Raw genomic sequence first — 17,536 nt, 5'->3', positions numbered from 1 at the left:
AGCAATATTTTATAGATGCTCAATTTACCTTTCCAGAAGAAAGGTGCTTCACAGTTCCTGGATTAGTCATTTGCCTTAGGCCTTTGCCTTTTAAAGCAACAGGATTCATAATTAGTAAGCTATATTGAATACAGCTTATGTCCCTGCAACTGAAATTTTCCTCAAAAAGGTCAGTGACATCTTATCTGCTAAATAAAATGGCCTCTTCCTAGGTTTTATTCTTTTGACTCTTTCTGGAGCATTTGATAGCTAAAAATCATCCACTTCCTCTTCAAAATTGTCTCCTACATATTAACCATTTCCTTCTGGCTCTTCTTCCTTCCATCTAAATGTCAGCATTCTTTGACCCAGTTATCTCTTCATACATGCTTCCAATAAAAATTCATAACTCTCCTAACTTCAACTATCATCTCATGTGGTCAATTCCCAAATCTAGATATCAAGAACTAGACTTTCTCTGAATTCCAATCACATACTTTCAAGATTTCAGTAGAATATCCACTTATAATATACATCTAAAATGAAAATCATTCTAAAATATGACTCCAAATATAAATTTGAGTGTAATTTATTTTGAGGGTATAGTCTAATTTTGGCAACCAAGGAAGAACAAAAGGGAAGTGAACCGTTTTTTGAGCCATATGGAAGAATTCCAAAATCAAAGACAACAGGAGCATAATAAGGGGTTGTCAAGGATTATAGCAACTAATTATAAATAAATAAAAATTTTACAGACATATTTCACCTGTGTGTTACACAAATCATTTGAGATCTCTAAATCTGTCTTTACCTGCAAATGTAAAGTAAATGACTCTGAAGGTCTCCTTCTGGTTCGGAATTCCATAATTCTGGGATAAGTAAAGATATGTGTGTTTGTATATTCCACAGAATAATCTTATAATCCAGATCACTGAAGTACAGCATGCAATTGACCAACTGAAGAGAAAATTGGACACTGACAAAATGAAACTTATGATAGAAATTAAGGTAATTTTGTTTTCTATTCATAGTATAAATTATTTCTTAAAATAAAAGAATTTACATTGAATTATAAAAGTATAAAATACTTAGGGTTGATTACCTTGTGATCCAGCAATATTAACTCTTTCCAACAAACAAGTTTTGAATTTGGGGCTTTTTTTAGATCACTTAAATAGTGATCTAAAATAGTGGTCACTACTTGACCAAAAAATTCAAATCTAGCAGTCAATGATCAGTATTTAGCATGGGCTAGAAAAAAGTTAATGGAAATTTTTACCAAGTAGGGATTTTAGATCTATCTTGAGTACATAAGATTAGTATGTAACCAAAACATCATTGTCAGTTCTGTTATCTAATATAAATGTGGGATGTGGCATTGTAGCTTCAGCAATTATTCCTGCTAATAGAGAATTTTCATGGATACTATAGAGAGTTCACTTTACAAAGAATTCAAATATGTACTATTAAAACAAAAGGGACTAGTAGTTGCAGGGTCTGAGAATGTGTTGTTTGTTCAGTCCTTTCAACATGTCTGACTTTTCATGACCCTTTTTGGGATTTTCTGGCAAAGATACTGGACTTGTTTGCAATTTCCTTCTCCGTCTCATTTTACAGAGGGAGGAAACTGAGACAAACAGAGTGAATTGACTTGCCCAGGGCCACACAACTAATAAGTACCTGAGGCCAAATTTGAACTCAGGTCTTCCAGATTCCAGACCTATTACTCAACCCATGGCTCTGTCCAGCCGCCCCAAGCACGAGGGTACATTTGTGTATACTTGATGCTATCAAAAACTAGTACATTCTGACTTATAAATGCACCAGGATATAAATGGACTATAAGAAAAAAAAATAACTTTTAAAAAATATTTTCTCTAAATTGGACCTGACCATGGAGTCTTCTTTGTAATCAGTACTCAATGACATGATCAGATCAATTCTATGTCAACCATAGTGATCAGTGAGATTGCCCAATGAAGATAAATATTTTAACCATAAGTATTTGGCCTGAAATTGACTGCAATATTATGAAATGCAATATGAATGGAAGAGGGCATTGGCTCTGAAGCAAAAAAGTCTGCATTCAGGTCTAAGCTGATCTTTATTCACAAGACAACCAAATACAATAATTAATAATAATAATGATAATGATAATCACATAATGTTACAAAGTTTGCAAAATGATATTTTCATGTCTTTACAATCATCCTGTGAACAAGGCAATACTTGCATTATTTCCATTTTATAGATGAAGAAACTGATATTCAAAGTTTCAGTGGCTTGCACATGGTCACACACATAATATGGACACTTTCCAATGAATCAACACTATTGATAACACTGCCTCACTTAAGGTTGAGTCACCATCACTGTCACCATGGGCATCAGTTTCTTCATCTTGAAAATGGGAATAATACTTCTACTCTCTAGATTGATAGCAAAGCACTTTGAAAACTTCAAAGTGCAAATAACTGTGAGCCACTGGCCAAACTGAATTATCAAGAAATTTCTTTATAAAGAAAGACCCTTACATCAACCACACAAATAAAGGTATTATCTAGTTTTAAGTCATCTTGCATTTTTAATTTTTACTAGTTTCACTGATGTGGATATTCCCTCCACAATGCAGATCAAAGCTTCTCTGTGGTTTTCAGGAATTATTGAGGGCAAAAAATGGATTATCTTGTGGTCAAGCTAGCAAATAGTTTCTAAATTGTTTAAGCCTAGTCCTCAGATAAGCCCACACTTGAGTCCTTTCCAACATGGTGGAACTTGCCTAAGCTTCTGCTCTACTGATTGATAAAGCCTTTGGAGAACGCTACATTTCTGGCAAAATAAGGCATTCAAATAGGACTTAGGAAGCCTAGGTGTGTCCCAATGACAAATCCTTGCTTTCTGGTATGTTAAATATAAATCACTCCACCAACTTTAAAAGCTCTATCATCTAACTTTAAAGCTCTATCATTGGCTAAACTGACAGTGAAATTTCATTTTAAAATTTGAGTGAGAATATAAAAATTGGTATCTAGTCTTTCATTGTTGTTAGTAAAATATTTTAGCAAAATGTAATATATTTCTGTATGCTATATGAAGCCTAAGAACTAACTACGAATATCATAATAAAATTTTGCTGTTCAACCACCTAGTTTTCATCCCTTGAAAGTTAAAGGCAGTAGACAGAGGTCAATTGTGTTAGTTAGGGGATGAGAACATAGAAGGCCATTGAAACTGCTGCTTTATTATGGCAGCTGCTGTACTGCATGAGTATTGTGATTGCCTTCAGAATGCCAATGTGAGATTTAATTAATCTCTGAAAGGTACTTAAAAATCATTTTGCCTGGATCTCATCTGGGAGCCTTCCTTTACAGCCTCCAATTCTTTTTGCAGATGAGAAAACAAGCAATTTCAGACATACGAACATTAAAATTGGAACTGGAACAGAAGAAAATGAAGGCATCTTTAAGCTCCCAGTCAAATGTACTTACTTAGAGCTGTCTTGTTTTTCAAAATGTTTAGATGTGTTTGAAGACTGTCCATCCATTGTTCTTGCCAATGTTTCTTTATAAGCCTTGTGTTTCTATTCCTTTATTTTTCATACTGAGTTTGTAAAGTAACTCAGGAAATGTTAAAGCACAGTATACTTCTTCAATACTTTGAGGATCTGTGATTTTGTCAAAGTGGATATTCCTTCCACTAAGACAGATCACACCCCCTCGACAAGTTAGGAGATGAACTTTGAGAGTAGCTTTGGTAAAAGAGAAAGAAAGAAAGAGAAAAAAGGAAGAAAGAAAGGAAAGAAGGAAGGAAGGAAGAAAGGAAGGAAGGAGGGAGGGATGAAGGAAGCAAGGAAAGGAAGAAAGGAAGGAAGGAGGGAGGGAGGGATGAAGGAAAAAAGAAAGAAGGAAGGAAGGAAGGAAGGAAGGAAGGAAGGAAGGAAGGAAGGAAGGATGAAATAAGGGAGGAAGGAAGGATGAAAGAAGGGAGGAAGGAAGGAAGGTAAAAGAAAGAGCAGTGAAAAGCCAAATAATTTGTTTAGGGCATTATTTAGTTATTTTTGAGTATTTCAAGATTCTGGATTTCATTTTACAGTAAAGTATTTCATTATTAAATTGCAGGGTTTAAAGATAATTCATCTATGAGTTAAGAATAAAGGTCCATTATTAGTCTTAGCAAACCACCACGTCTTGGTATAAAAGGGCTACATTGATTTTTTTTAATGTAACCTTGATAATTAAAAGAATAATCCTTTATTTTATTTTAACTAAACAGCAGCCTAAGAATCTAAGACTCAGGAATTTGAGTTTACCATTTGGAGCACTCAGAGAAAACTCCTGGGATTAGTATCCAAGAACTGCCTTATTAACATATTTTAGAAACACAAAAACCATCAGTTATTCAAAATAGACTGAAACAGCATCCTTTTGACTGAATGCTTCAGGTCTTCTGCTATAAGCAGCTATGTAAATTGGAAGCGGAGATCTTATATAGACCAAGACCTAGAAAAGATGGCCAAATTTTACCTGATTTTATTCTAATTTATAGGAAAAAAGTTAAGAAAGACTAGATTTATGTGAGTCCAGGATTCATAGGAATAGGTTTGGAATGTCCCTAGACAATTATATAGTCAGTGCTATCAAAATGGAAATAATAAATTTGGCATAATGCTGTTGTCTTTATAATTTACCATATGAAAAAGCAGAGAGTTTAGCTAAAGGTTTAGCAAAGTTCCAACATTAAACTACTATGTTTTAGAAAGAGAAACATCAATTCAAAAACTAATGTCATGAGGTTAAAATTAGAACAAAATCCCAATGTGGGAAAATACTGCAAATTTGGAAAACAAAACAAAACAAAACAAAACAAACAACTAAGCAATAAGATTGTCAATGAATAAATAATAGATGCACAGAATAGGATCTTAGGAGAATTGTTTCATCAAGAATAGCATAAGAATAATATCAGATTATTCAGTAAGTTGTCCCTATAGGAAATTTAATAATAATAAAATTCTTCTTGAAAATATCTGTCTCAAAAGCATAATTTAGCTGAAAATTTAGGCAACTACCACCATACTAGTTTAAAAGATTATCTTTTTTAAATTCCCTAGGCCAACTCTACATATAGCTTTTATCTTAGAGTCTCTTGTCTAGAGGTTGGGATGAAGCAAAAGCAAATCTCACAGATCGCTGAGGTGTTACTTTGAAAGAAGCATCACTGAGCCAGTATCCCAGCCTCCCTTTAACAGTGCATTGTTGGCCCTAAGAAGATGTTCTTTATCAATTTTAATATGAGGTTTGTTGGGCAAGTTTGAAAGAGTTCTGCATAGTTTTTAAAAATGTAAGCATACATGTTAATATCATGGACAAAAAGACATGAACATAATAAAATTATGAAAATATGGTTTATTAAGTGACAGATAAAACATCTTATAAAATAAAGAAGATTATTTCATACTGAAAGATAGACTCATCTCTCAACTTTTGTGTTTCTTAAATGATCAAAATATATGTTTGAAATTCAACTTAAAAGCATTAATATAACATTATCCAATTTCTATTAGTATGCCAAATATCAAAATGCTTCAGAACAGAATAGAACTATTTGGAAAGAGAATGTAATGAATGTATTTATTTTTTTAAAAATAAGTTATATAATTATAAACAGAATTGCTTCAGTTGTATACTTTTAGCAGCATTTTTTAATTATTAGTCTCATTTACCTTTAAGGCATTCCACATGTCTTCAGTTTGCTGTTTGGCTACTACATCTCCAGAGTAGTCAAGGCAGTTCCCATTCCACATCCCAATACCCCTTAAACCATGATCCCTTACAAATTCTGCCTTTAAAGAAATGCTCTTTGGGTTGTCGTACCACACCTGGTGAAAATAGCCATCAGCACCCTATATAAACATAGAAACATAAAATATAAAAAAAAGTCACAGAAATAAAACCAAATGCTGTTTCTTAAATCCAAAAATAGAAGGCACCACTGTTAGGGGCTCTGCTATTTTGTGGTTCTATCATTTGCCATACCATTGTCAATGGGCAGTCATTCAAACTTATACAGGCCACCAATAACCCCTAAGTTATTACATATGATCTACAAGTTTATTAATCAGGTTGTCCTCTACATTTTTTCTTCCTTTTCCTTGTTCCCCTCACTGGAGCACTGGGGCTCCTTTTCCAGTTTGTACAACTCCAACCAGACTTTCTTAGCTCCTTCTAGTACCAGCCATGCTTCTCAGAGCTTCTAAGGCTGTTGATTCAAATATGCATGGCAGAGGAAGAATGAAAGTAAAGAAGGAGAAAGAGAATACAGCAGACCAAGAAAGAATGGTTTTGTTTGGGAAAATGAGACCATTAGTTATTTATTTGTTTGTTTGTTTTTTAGAGGGGGTGTGTGCTGGGTATCTCGTAAAATGTCTTCAAAAACAATTTTTAAAAAAAGTGTTCCCAAAATGTTTTTGAAATCTGCAGTTATAAATTATCAAGTCATCTACAGTTGGAGGACAATATACACTTGGCTGTGAGAAGTTCTGATATGGTTAAAAAAAGAAATCGCATCACTTCATCTTACTTTGGATTCTTATTTATCTTCAATTATTTCATACTTTATAGTAAGGATTTAAAACTCTAAAAGATAATAAAATCTTATATGTATATGCTTTAAATATAAATATTTGTTATAGAGTTATTGTATTTATTAATATTTATTAATGTGTTAATAGAAAAGAAATTTTATTCAGATCTATGAATATTTGTGTATATAAACCATAATTATTCAAATATACTTAGCTATAAATATATTTTCATGTATTAGATCATAAATCAATATGTAGAATTTATAGCTAAAAGGGAAAGGTTTGATTTTGTAGGTTAAGGAACAAAACTCTGCTTTGTCTTCCTTTGAACCTGACTAGGATTCAATATGAAACTATGAAGCTATGTGACACTGTGAAGCAAAAGCTCAGTAAGGGATCAAAAGGTTAAAAAACAAACCAACTACTTACAAATGAGGAATTTAATGGAAACAGTGCTTTCAAAAGACATCCACCCTTACATCAATTTAAAAAGCCTAGCAACTGCTGCTAAGATCTCTTACATTTTTGATCATCATTTAAAATGACAAATATCATATAATTTAGCAATTTTTTATTATTTCAAATAACTTCAGTTATTAAGCAGTAAACTGAATATCCTCTTTTGCCTAGAGTTCAATTCTAGTATATGTAAAGAAGATGGACATTGTATTTCAAATACTAAAATAACTGATATAAATATCTAGTAAATTCTATACATATACATAGTAAATATACACAATATAAAGATATACACAGTAAAATGGTCTTACCTTGTAGTTATAATAAGGGGCCTGCTGTTGGCTATTCCATTGGCTTCCAGAAATGGAACTATTCACTTGATGCATGATGGTTTTATAGGTTACCTGGCGGCCTGCAGCATCACTACATGGTGCCCCATGGAAAGGCACTTTGGGAAGTGTACAGACATGATCCTGTTGATGAGCAAGAGCTTAAGTGTTAATTGTTCTGAGCTAAGAAATTCCCAACAATGGGGCATCATCTCTGAAGTCAGGAGGACCTGAGTTCAAATCTAGTCTCAGATACTTAACACTTCCTAGCTGTGTGACTCTGGGCAAGTCACTTAACCCCAATTGCCTCAACCAAAAAAAAAAAAAAAAAAAAAAAAAAAAAGGAAAAGAAAAAGAAAGAAAAAAGAAAAAAAGAAAAAAAAAATTCCCAGCAAGATAAGCCTGGAAGTCTGATTAATATTGAGGCTAAGGGTAGATGTAATTGTGAATTTAAGCTTCCCCCCACAAATGAAAATGAATAGATTCCATATGCCCATTTCACTTATACAGAAATTACTTAAATCTACCTCTTTTGCAGCTTTCCTCTGCTAGGAATTTTCTCCCTTGAGGACCAAGCAAAACCAAGTCTCTTCCACATGACAGCTCTTCACAGAACTAAAAACAATTTATATGTCCCTTCTGAATCTTCTCTGAATCAAACAACTCCAGTTCCTTCAACCCCAATGCTCATATCAAGTGAACTTATTTTTTGCTTTTTTTTTTTATTTCAATATTTGCTTAGCACATTGCCTGATATATGATGGATGCTCAATAAATATTTTTGCTTTTTTTTTTTATTCCACTATTTGCTTAGCACATTGCTGATATATGATGGATGCTCAATAAATATTTAGTGATTGACTAATTGATTATTTCTTAGTTAGTTACCCTCCAAGTTGGATGCCCTCCAGCCATATCCTCCCTAAACTTCCCAGCATCAAGAACTGAACAAATTATCTTAGATGTGGTTTGAACAGGGAAGGCAGGGTACAATGGGACCAATATCATCTTATTCCTGAGATCTGTCTCCCTTAATGTACTATATGATCAACTGGTTTTATTTGGCTGTCATATCATTGACTCTTGTTGCACTTGAAGTCCATCCTAACTCTATCAGATCAGCTATCTAAACATGTCTCCAACCTTCTCCTCAGCTGATTTTTAAAAAATCTATGATGCCATGATCTGTCCCCTAGAAACCCAAGATATTGAGTTTAAAAACTATGTTTGGAAAAATCATTGAATTTGATTTACCTTTTGTGAAAGAAAATATACAGAAAAGGAAGCCAGTATGAATAGAAAGGAGAATGACCTCGAATTGCTATGAAATGAATTGCTCTTACCTCGGATAAATTCAGACAACGATAATCATAGCCATACCAGGGAACACCCATTACAAGTTTCTTAGGGTCAATGTTCATCTTGAGATAGCTTTCATATCCTAATTAAAAAAGAAATAATAAAACCCATGCTATCTTGACATAATGAGTTCTCCAAAAGCTGAAAGCCTAAGAATATCAAAAGAGTTACTGTATATGCAAATTAATGATATTGTATTTGTCTAAAATGTAGTTCCATAATAATGACCAATTCCTTCTTGTGTCTTTTTTTGAAAAAAATTCTTTGTATATAGAAAAAAATTCAAAAAATGAGATTAAATTTCATTAGCTTATTCAAAAAACTACAGAATATTGACTTTAATAAACTAAAATAGTCATATTCTAGGAAGAATAAAAAAATTACAAGAAAGCACACAAACACTGTCTACCAACTTGTAAGATAGAACCCTCTTGTAGTCTTCATTCTCAAGTATCACATAAGGTTAGTAAGTTAAATCTCTGAGAAATGATAATCTCATTGTGAATCTAGGTATCATCCAATTAATAAATTGTGTGTGTGTGTGTGTGTGTGCATGTGTGTGTGCGCACAAGCATGCATGCATGAGCAGCTGAAGTATCCAGCACCTGATTTACAATGGAAGGAAGGGGAAAACCTCAGAATTTCAACCAGAAGGCCTGGGTTTGCTTTTTGTACAATTTTACCTAAGTCCTTCCGGCCATCTTGGTCTCAATTTCATCAGCTGTAAATAGGGGACCAGTTTTGGGGTTTTCATTGGGCTGTCTTTATGATACATGAAGTTGCATCTGTTCCAGGCACCCAGGATAACTGTCCCCTAAACAAGCCCTTTATTCTATGGACTTTGGTTCAGTGTGTTGCTTAAGCCTGGCATATTCTCCCTCCATCTTTTTACCTATTGACTTCTGATCCATAAATACCTCCTCCATAGAGTCTTATTCAAGTTCCTTTTTAGGTCTTAAAATTAAGAGACATAATACTGTCCCTATTTTCTTACTTTGTTCAAACTCCCAACAGTTTATATAGATGACTGAAATGGACTTTATATTTAGAAAACCAAAACCTAATACAGGATTTCACATTCACTAACAAGTCAACTCACAGAACAGCTCCCCTCAAAAAACAAGCAAATATCAATTCTAAATGTAATCCTGTTCATATGTGTGGGTGATACTTTTTTGAAATTAGACCATTATTTGATTATTTGCTAGGCTGAATACCATGTGTACCACCAATACAATATGACTTTTCTAACTTTCAATTTTAAGCCAATTCAGTTTCTATTCAACAAGTATTTCCCATGCTACCAAAAGATAACAAGACCTATGCTGTAAGGAAGAGGAAGAAGAAGACATAGTCCCTTCCCTTGTGAAGGTATCCCTAAGACTGACATAATCTCATTTTAAGGGCAAATGGAGCAGTGTCTATTTAGATTAATATGGTAGTTCCCATATGTGAGTTTCAAAATCCAAGTGTCAAAAAGAATTTTTAACAAATTTTGTAGCAACAAACAGCCTACTTGTTTTGAGAAATCATTATCATGAAAAGGAAATATATCTGAATCAGAAAATCCTAAAGATCCCTTAGCATTTGAAATCCAGGGAATAATGTTGTTAGCAATTTTTGCTAGCTCCTTACCCATTAAGGTCTGGTTATAGGGAGCATTGGCTGCTGCAATACACTCTGTCCATATCTGACTTTGTTCATCATAAGACATCACAAAGAGGAAATCACAGGAATCTGCAATTCCTTTGTAATCATAGCATCTCTTGTCTATGCACTTTGGAGACCAGGCAACATCAAAAGTGACCTATAAGGAAGAAAAACGACGTCAGCCTAGAAAAGAATAGATTCCGCATAGTCCCTTGTCCAGCCAAGACAATGGCCAAGACAAGAAGAACAATTTACAATGTTCATTTCGGGTTACAAACTAGACTGTTTATAAGAACTTAAAAAGCAGTGTTTTTAAAATACATTTGTCTTCCTCATAAGACCATAAGAGGTCACTTTCAGGGAATCTCTTTTCCTGGTTTAATCTAAGTGCTATTCAGATCTTGGTTTGTGCCTTTATCCACTTTGGTCAATTCCATTTTATTCAACATTTATTGAGCAGCAACTATGTACCTTAATCAATTGAACCCATTCTTTAAGCTTCAACTTAAGTCCAAGGCTGCAACACTCTGAACACAGAGAATATTCCCTAGTAAAGACAAAATCAAATAGTCCCTGCCCTTCAAGATGACATTGTTTGGAGACACCAGGACCTTTGTAATCTTCGTCTGCTTCTGGGCTTAAAATCTCTTCCCATTCCATAGTATCCTACATAGTCACAGAACAACATTCCTAAAATACTGCTTTCTAAGAAGTTACCCACGCAATTTAAAAATCTTCAGGGCTGTAAATTCTCCATAATCTGACCTAATATCCTACTCTTAACCTCACACTCCCTAAATATGAACCCACCATGCAAGCCAATGGCAGCAATTGGCCCACTGTTTTAGCGTATTTCTACCTCCAGGCCTTTGTTCACATGTCTCAGTGATGCAGTGGCTAGAGGCCTGGGCTTAGAGTCAGGAAGACTAGCTACAGAGCTACTGGCTCTGGCTCTGCTTTAATTTGTTCACCTGTAAAATGGGGATGATAACAACAATACCTCCCAGGTTTATCATGACAAAATATTTGTGAAGTTTCCAGCAAACTTAAAGCACTACAGAAATGTTAGCTATTTTTATGGCTGCTATGTTGCTCACCACTTAAAACTTCTCCTACTCAGTTATTCAAATCCATATTTTTCTTCAAGGTTCAACTTGAATCTGAGACTAAGGCATCCTGGGCATAGAAAGGACTCCTTACTCTGCTATTCAGGACTTATGCATGCACCATTTTTCTAACTGGCATTGTTGGTTAAATTTTAAAATGTGTGCTCAGGAGAAAGAAGCAGCTCTGTAAAGTCCCTAGCATGCCTTGCCCATGATAGGGGAATTACTATGCGTGATGAGAGTGCAACTGAGTTCGGAGCTTTTGGCAGTGAGGGAGGAGACCCCTAACACAATAATACTCTGCCACACAGTGCCATCCCAGCTACAGAGCGAGGGAATGTCCTCAGTGGGAACTAAGTAAGAAATTGTTGGATTTCAAAAATTAAAACAAGATTTGTGTTTACCTGTGATCCCTCAATTTCCTGATGGAAGGCTTCTGTGGTTTCTTTAACTAAAGCTGTCAAGGCATAGTATTCAGGAGATGACTCTTCAACATCTTGTTCTATGTCTATATTAATTCCATCCATGTGTTGTTTTTTGGCCAATTTGAGCTGTTCCTCTATCCAAGCTTTTCTGAAAATAGGCTCAATGATATTCTTTAAAGGAACATCTCCTATTGAAGAAATACATATTTATCCCAAAAAAGTTCTACTCTTTAATGACATCTATTTTGCAATCCCCCAAATCTTATGAGATCAAAGTCCTTAAAGGGTACCACATAATATTCTGGAATTGTTATTCCCTTTGAGAGTTTTCCACATGGAGAAATGATGTACCAAGAGAACAGAGCCTATACATCATATTAATTTACAAAATAATCCATTCAGACACTAAATACAATTTAAAAACAGAGAAACTGTGGGCTAAGAGCGTAGACAAAGGTTGTTCTAGTAATTAGATACAGTCACAGTGCTCAGGATCATATAATGAGTTACACAACCCTTTAAAAGGATTCACATTTATGAAATGAATCAGACAGTATCCTAGGAGAATTTTTATAATTATTTGAAACACGAGATGGTAAGAATAAAAGAAAGAAAACCAAGAAATGAGACAGAACTATAAAGACATTAGAAGAAAAAAATTTTAAATTACACAAAGGTCAAAAGAGTTTGTGATTTGTGAAGCTTGTCTATGAAGTCCCTGTAGGATTAGTCACTAACCTTTTAGCACTACTCTGGATCCTTTTGAATGGGCAAAACACAAAAGTTCAGGATCATACTTTCCAAAAGTTGCTACTGTTGTGATCTGAGACCAGTCATAAGACTTCCAAGCTTTTCCTCCAACATCAAACACAAAAACCTAGCAAGATCAACAATAAAAGACAAGATTAAAGTATTTAAAGAGGGAAGATTTTTGGAAGCCACCCATTTCAACTCATCCCGAAAAAGTTCCCATAGTTGTGACATACTCAAAAATTTATTATTCTAACCTTAGCTCTAAGACCTCCAAGGAGGTGAACCCACCACCTCCCATCATACCTCATCCCACCTGTGGACAATTTTGATCACTGGAAATCAAGCCTGACAGCAAGTCCTAATCAGCCTCTTTGCAATGTCTACATGTTACTTCTAATTTTGCTCTCTCTGGCCAAAAAAGAATATGTCTCATTTCTTTCCCACATGAGATATGTTCTTGTTATTCAGTGATTTCAATCATATCTGTCTCTTCCATGATCTCATTTGGAGTTTTCTTGGTAAAGATACTCAACTGGTTTGCCATTTCTTAGCTCATTTTAAAATCTAAACATGTAATTTTACAGATAAGGAACTGTAGAATTCAGGATTAAGTAAATTGCCTAGGTTCATCCAGCCAGTAAATGTCTAAAGTTGGATTTGAACTTATAAAGATGAATCTACTTGACTATCTCCACTTTGCTATCTAGATTTATTGGTCCTTTCTGAAAACAAAAGATGAACAATTATAACAATGTGCCTGACACATACTAGTTTTATTGAATTGAATAACAGACAGCCATCTAAATACTATTTTCATGCCACTTTCCATTGTCACCTCCCATTTCCAAAGAGTCTTCTTTTCTCTGGGCTAAATATTTCCAATCCTTTCTATCAAGCCTCATGGTCCTCTACTATCTTGGTTGCTCTTCTCTATTTGATCCAGTTTATCAGAGTCCTTTAAAAACTGTGCTTCAAAAAACAATCAATTTATCATTTAAATTTAGAAAAGTTTTATTCAAATTTAAACAGAATTTTTCAAATAGTGCTTCAGCAAGGTAGAATCCAGAGGATTTATCATCTCTTTATTCTGGCATGTTATACCTCTCTCAATGCAGCCCATAATTGAATTTTATTTTATTTTTTTTTTTGGCTGCTACATCTTATGGATGACTGACATTGGGCTTTTAGTCTACTCAACCCCTGGATATTTTTTAGTTGGTTTACCTAATGACATTTTTGCCATCCTTTACAAAAGTTTAAAAGATCAAATTTACAAACTTTACCTCTATCCTTGTCAGATTTAATCTGATTCTAGGGTTTAATGAATTAAGGGTTCTAGTTTGTCAAGATCTTTTTGGATTCTGTCATCTGATGTTGGCTGTTTCTGCCATGTATGTGTCTTCTACTAAGTCAATGAATATGCCATCTTAATCTATGACTGATAAAAATCCTTACCCAATACAGGAAGACACAAGTCTAAAGGACACTATATGGAAGACCTGTCATTTCATACTGGCCCTTTAATGACTATTCTCTGAGCGGAAATCATCACCTAATTCATATCCTTCCATGTATTCCATTAGAATTGTATGACATACTTTAACCTCAATTTCTTTGATAAAATCTAGGTAAATTATACCTGTGGCATCCCTCCTTCACTATCCTATTCTTCTAATTTAATAAACCTATCAAAAAAGGGAATAAAGATTAGTCTCATGCAGCCATGAGAACTCTTGTTAATTTTTCAGACATTCAATAACCATCTTTTTCATGAGAATATTCCCAGGAATTGAACTCAAACTTACCATAGCAAGCTACAGAGTGTGTTTCCTTTCTTTTTTTTCTTTTTTGAAAATTAGGAGAACAGTTGCAGACTTAATATAATTTGGACTTAAATGCAACTATAATGGCCCAAGCAGGGAATGCACTTAAGAGGTTAAATTTATACCTCTAGGATCTAAGATTTCCCTGGTGTAAGTACTCCCCCCACTGGTCACAATCTTTCACTGACTTAATGGAAGATTTTTGAGGATGCTGGGCTGTGAAAATTCATTGCTATGTGGTCAGTCAGGTGATCAGCCTTTCCATATTCAGCTAGCCAGATCTCTGGATTATAAAGGTCCCTTCTCTAAAAGTGTATACTCCAATTAATATCATATTGCTTGCCTTCTCAACAAGTGGGGGGAGGGGAAGGGAATTTGAAACTCAAAATTTTAAAAATATTACAATTAATTGAATATATGTAATATGTGTGTATGTATGTATGTATGTGTATTTACCTTGAAGACAAAATCACTTAACCCCAATTGCCTCAGCCATTAAAAAAAAAAGAAAAAGCACATCATATGACCTGAAAAGGAGGTGGGGGTCAGTCCTACAGAGAAGATAAAGGGGAATTTAATGGCCAGTACTTAGGAGAGGAATGAAGGTGTTGTGGCCTTAACCTGATATCAGAACAAGATAAGACTCGTAATTTACAATATAAAACTTTTTAAAATGAACTGATTTTGATTTTAACCTGGAAGGAGAAGGGATGTCACGAAAGAGAAAGGACCTAACCTAATTCTGCTACTAAAGGCTTCAAATTAAGAACCTAATAAGAGGAAAGAGTAATTTACCATAAACATAAATTTCATTTATTTTAATTATTCTTTTTCAGGAAGCCTGCAACTGTGGCTTAAACTAATGAAATGTGCTTTTGGGTCAGTGGCCTTTTAGTCTCCTGGAAAAGTTACCCAGAAGGAGTTGATATCTGGGAAATTGACGATATAGATCAACATCACTTAGTATTTAATAAAGCTGTGCTTCCCAGACTACAGTGTTTCCAGTAATAGTTAAACATTCACCAACTCTTGTCTCTTAAGCAAGTTATAAAAATTTTGTTTACAGGTGATTTTAATGCCCATTGACAGAATCAATGTTGGATAATGTCACATTAGATTACACCCATAGTCCGTCTCTACCCCAGCCTGTCCTTCAGATTTGGCCTTTCGACCTCACTGAGGGAATAAATTCCTGCTACAAGCCAAGGGTGTTTTAGGGAAAGAAGCATCTTGGGATGGTAAATTTCGGATCGGGAGCGGTTCTTGGGGTTCCCTACACTAACGGCCTCATTTTATAGAGGAGGAAGCTGGAGGGGCCCGCAGCGGTCTAGTTTCTAGCCCAAGGTCTGGCACTCAGGCCTTGTTCTTTACATTGTCCACCAAGAGTCTAACCAAGTTGGGTGGGTGTCCCTAGTGCCAAGCCTACTCGGGAATCAAATTGTAGGGTCCAAAGGCTCCGTTTTACGCTGGGAGCAGGAGGGCGAAATTGGGGCAGCAGAGGATAAATGGGGAGGGGGCACAGGGGGCCAGGAGCCTTTCAACAGATCTCTGCTGCAGACCTGGTCCGGGTAACCCAGTTAGCAGCCTCTTGTCAGACCCGAGACACAAACCAGCCCGGTGATGTCATCCAAAAGACTTTACCACCCCCTCCCTTCCCCCCACCGTGTCACGGGGGTGGGGGAGGGGCTGACACAAACACCCCTTCGGTCCTAGCATAAGCGTGACTGTCAGGCGGGGGGGGGGGGGGGGAGGGGGGGACTACAAAAGGAGTCACAAGCTTGGGGTTCAAATTCAGAGTGGGGCAGGGGAGATAGACCCCAAGGAAGGCCTTTTTATCTCTCAGGGGTTCAGGTCCCTCGTAGGTAAAATACTCCGGGAGGCTGGGCTAGATGACGCCACCTGCACCTCTAGAGCCCTTTCCTCCTCTAGGACCCGGACTTTAATAGTAACATGAAAGGTCCCTTTCTGCTCTACCTCAGACCCCCTCCCCGTGACTCAGTGTCCTTGTCTGTAGAAAGAAAAGGTCTAGATTAAGATTCACTGTGCCTCAGTTTCCCGCTTCGGTTCAAAGGCAGAGCTCCTGCGGTCTCAGTTCTCTATCAAATGAAGGGTGGGAGGGGGTGGCTTCTGGGGTCCCTCCCAGATTGGGTGACACGAGAGAGCAGCTCCCTCATCTCCGCCCCCCCCGCCCCCCAGCGTCAGTCTCCCACCCAGGAGGGCACGTGACCCCGCGGCTCTTCCCTCCCCCCCGCGGGGCACGTGACCCCGCGGCTGACCTCGAAGTCGCGGCGGCCGCGCACGGGGCGACAGAGCGTGGGGTCTTCGCACGGGCACGGCTCGGCCGGAGCGGCGGGGGAGGGGGAGGCGGCGAGGCTGGGGCGCGGCCAGCTCAGCAGCAGCGCCCAGGCCGAGGCCAGGGCCAGGCCCCACAGCGCGGGGAGTCGGGCCTGCGGCCGCAGCCTTCTCTCGCGGGACATCTTCCTCCTCGTCCTCCTCTAGACCCCCAGAAGCGCCGGAGCCTTCCCCGGGAGCGGGCGGGACGGTCACGAGGGCCGCGGCCACGCCCCCAGAGCCCAGCGCCAGCTCGGGGAGCCCCGGCCACGCCTCGGCCGCCCTTTAGCCTCCCCTCCCTTCCTGGGCGTGAGAAGTGGGGGAGAGCGCACCCCAGCCCCGCTCCGCACTCCCTCCCTCCCTCCGGAGAAGGCCCTCCCTCTGGGTCTCGTGTTCCTCCAGCTCTGCGTTAGAGAGGAAGCTTCCTGAGGGCAGGCCCTGGCTGCTGCCTCTAGTTTCCTCAGCCCTTAGTAATCAATGTTGACTGGCACACTTGAGCGCTTAATGTTTACTGATTGAGCCTGGCACACAGTAAGCGCTTAATGTTTACTGATTGAGCCTGGCACACAGTAAGCGCTTAATGTTTACTGATTGAGCCTGGCACACAGTAAGCGCTTAATGTTTACTAATTGATTGGACAGAAATCCTCTTGTGGCTAGCCCGTCGTTAACCAGTGTTTATAAAGGGCTTTAAAGTTTGCAGAGTGCTTTGGCTGTATTAGTAATAATAGGAAATAATT

The 17,536-nt window shown here is 37.1% G+C and overlaps 2 protein-coding genes across 11 annotated transcripts in view; one reads left to right on the top strand and one right to left on the bottom strand.

Moving 5' to 3' along the window:
• The window catches only part of SPATA1 (spermatogenesis associated 1), a 71,833-nt gene extending 63,719 nt beyond the window's left edge, over positions 1-8,114 (top strand). For 8 of the 10 annotated variants that reach the window (XM_074266379.1, XM_074266373.1, XM_074266377.1 and 5 more), the window contains 2 exons: positions 889-987; positions 3,370-3,550. In XM_074266379.1, coding sequence (XP_074122480.1) covers positions 889-987; positions 3,370-3,471 — 201 coding nt within the window. In that variant the 3' untranslated portion in view covers positions 3,472-3,550. Of the gene's footprint in view, positions 1-888; positions 988-3,369; positions 3,551-6,458; positions 6,659-7,888 lie in introns of those variants that run through there. The other 2 variants (XM_074266375.1, XM_074266376.1) reach the window with 2 other exon arrangements.
• CTBS (chitobiase) lies at positions 5,365-17,097 on the bottom strand. The gene is made up of 7 exons (XM_074266380.1): positions 16,743-17,097; positions 12,629-12,767; positions 11,870-12,078; positions 10,345-10,516; positions 8,694-8,791; positions 7,333-7,494; positions 5,365-5,881 (listed from the first exon to the last, which is right to left on the bottom strand). Exons 1-7 carry the CDS (start codon positions 16,941-16,943, stop codon positions 5,681-5,683), a joined length of 1,182 nt encoding a protein of 393 aa, XP_074122481.1. The 5' UTR covers positions 16,944-17,097; the 3' UTR covers positions 5,365-5,680.
• Positions 17,098-17,536: the final 439 nt, after the last annotated feature.

The sequence above is a fragment of the Sminthopsis crassicaudata genome, chromosome 4 (assembly GCF_048593235.1).
Source record: "Sminthopsis crassicaudata isolate SCR6 chromosome 4, ASM4859323v1, whole genome shotgun sequence".
In the NCBI taxonomy this organism is placed as follows: domain Eukaryota; kingdom Metazoa; phylum Chordata; class Mammalia; order Dasyuromorphia; family Dasyuridae; genus Sminthopsis; species Sminthopsis crassicaudata.
The sequence above is the reverse complement of the archived record's forward strand: the minus strand, read 5'-3'. Positions and strand labels throughout refer to the sequence as shown.

Coding starts and splice junctions, on each gene's coding strand:
- CTBS (XM_074266380.1), bottom strand. CDS start 16,943: ATGTCCCGCGAGAGAAGGCTGCGGCCGCAGGCCCGACTCCCCGCGCTG. Junction 7,495..8,693: donor GTTGTCTGAATTTATCCGAG/GTAAGAGCAATT, acceptor GCTCATCAACAG/GATCATGTCTGTACACTTCC. Junction 5,882..7,332: donor CCCCTTATTATAACTACAAG/GTAAGACCATTT, acceptor ATGTTTATATAG/GGTGCTGATGGCTATTTTCA.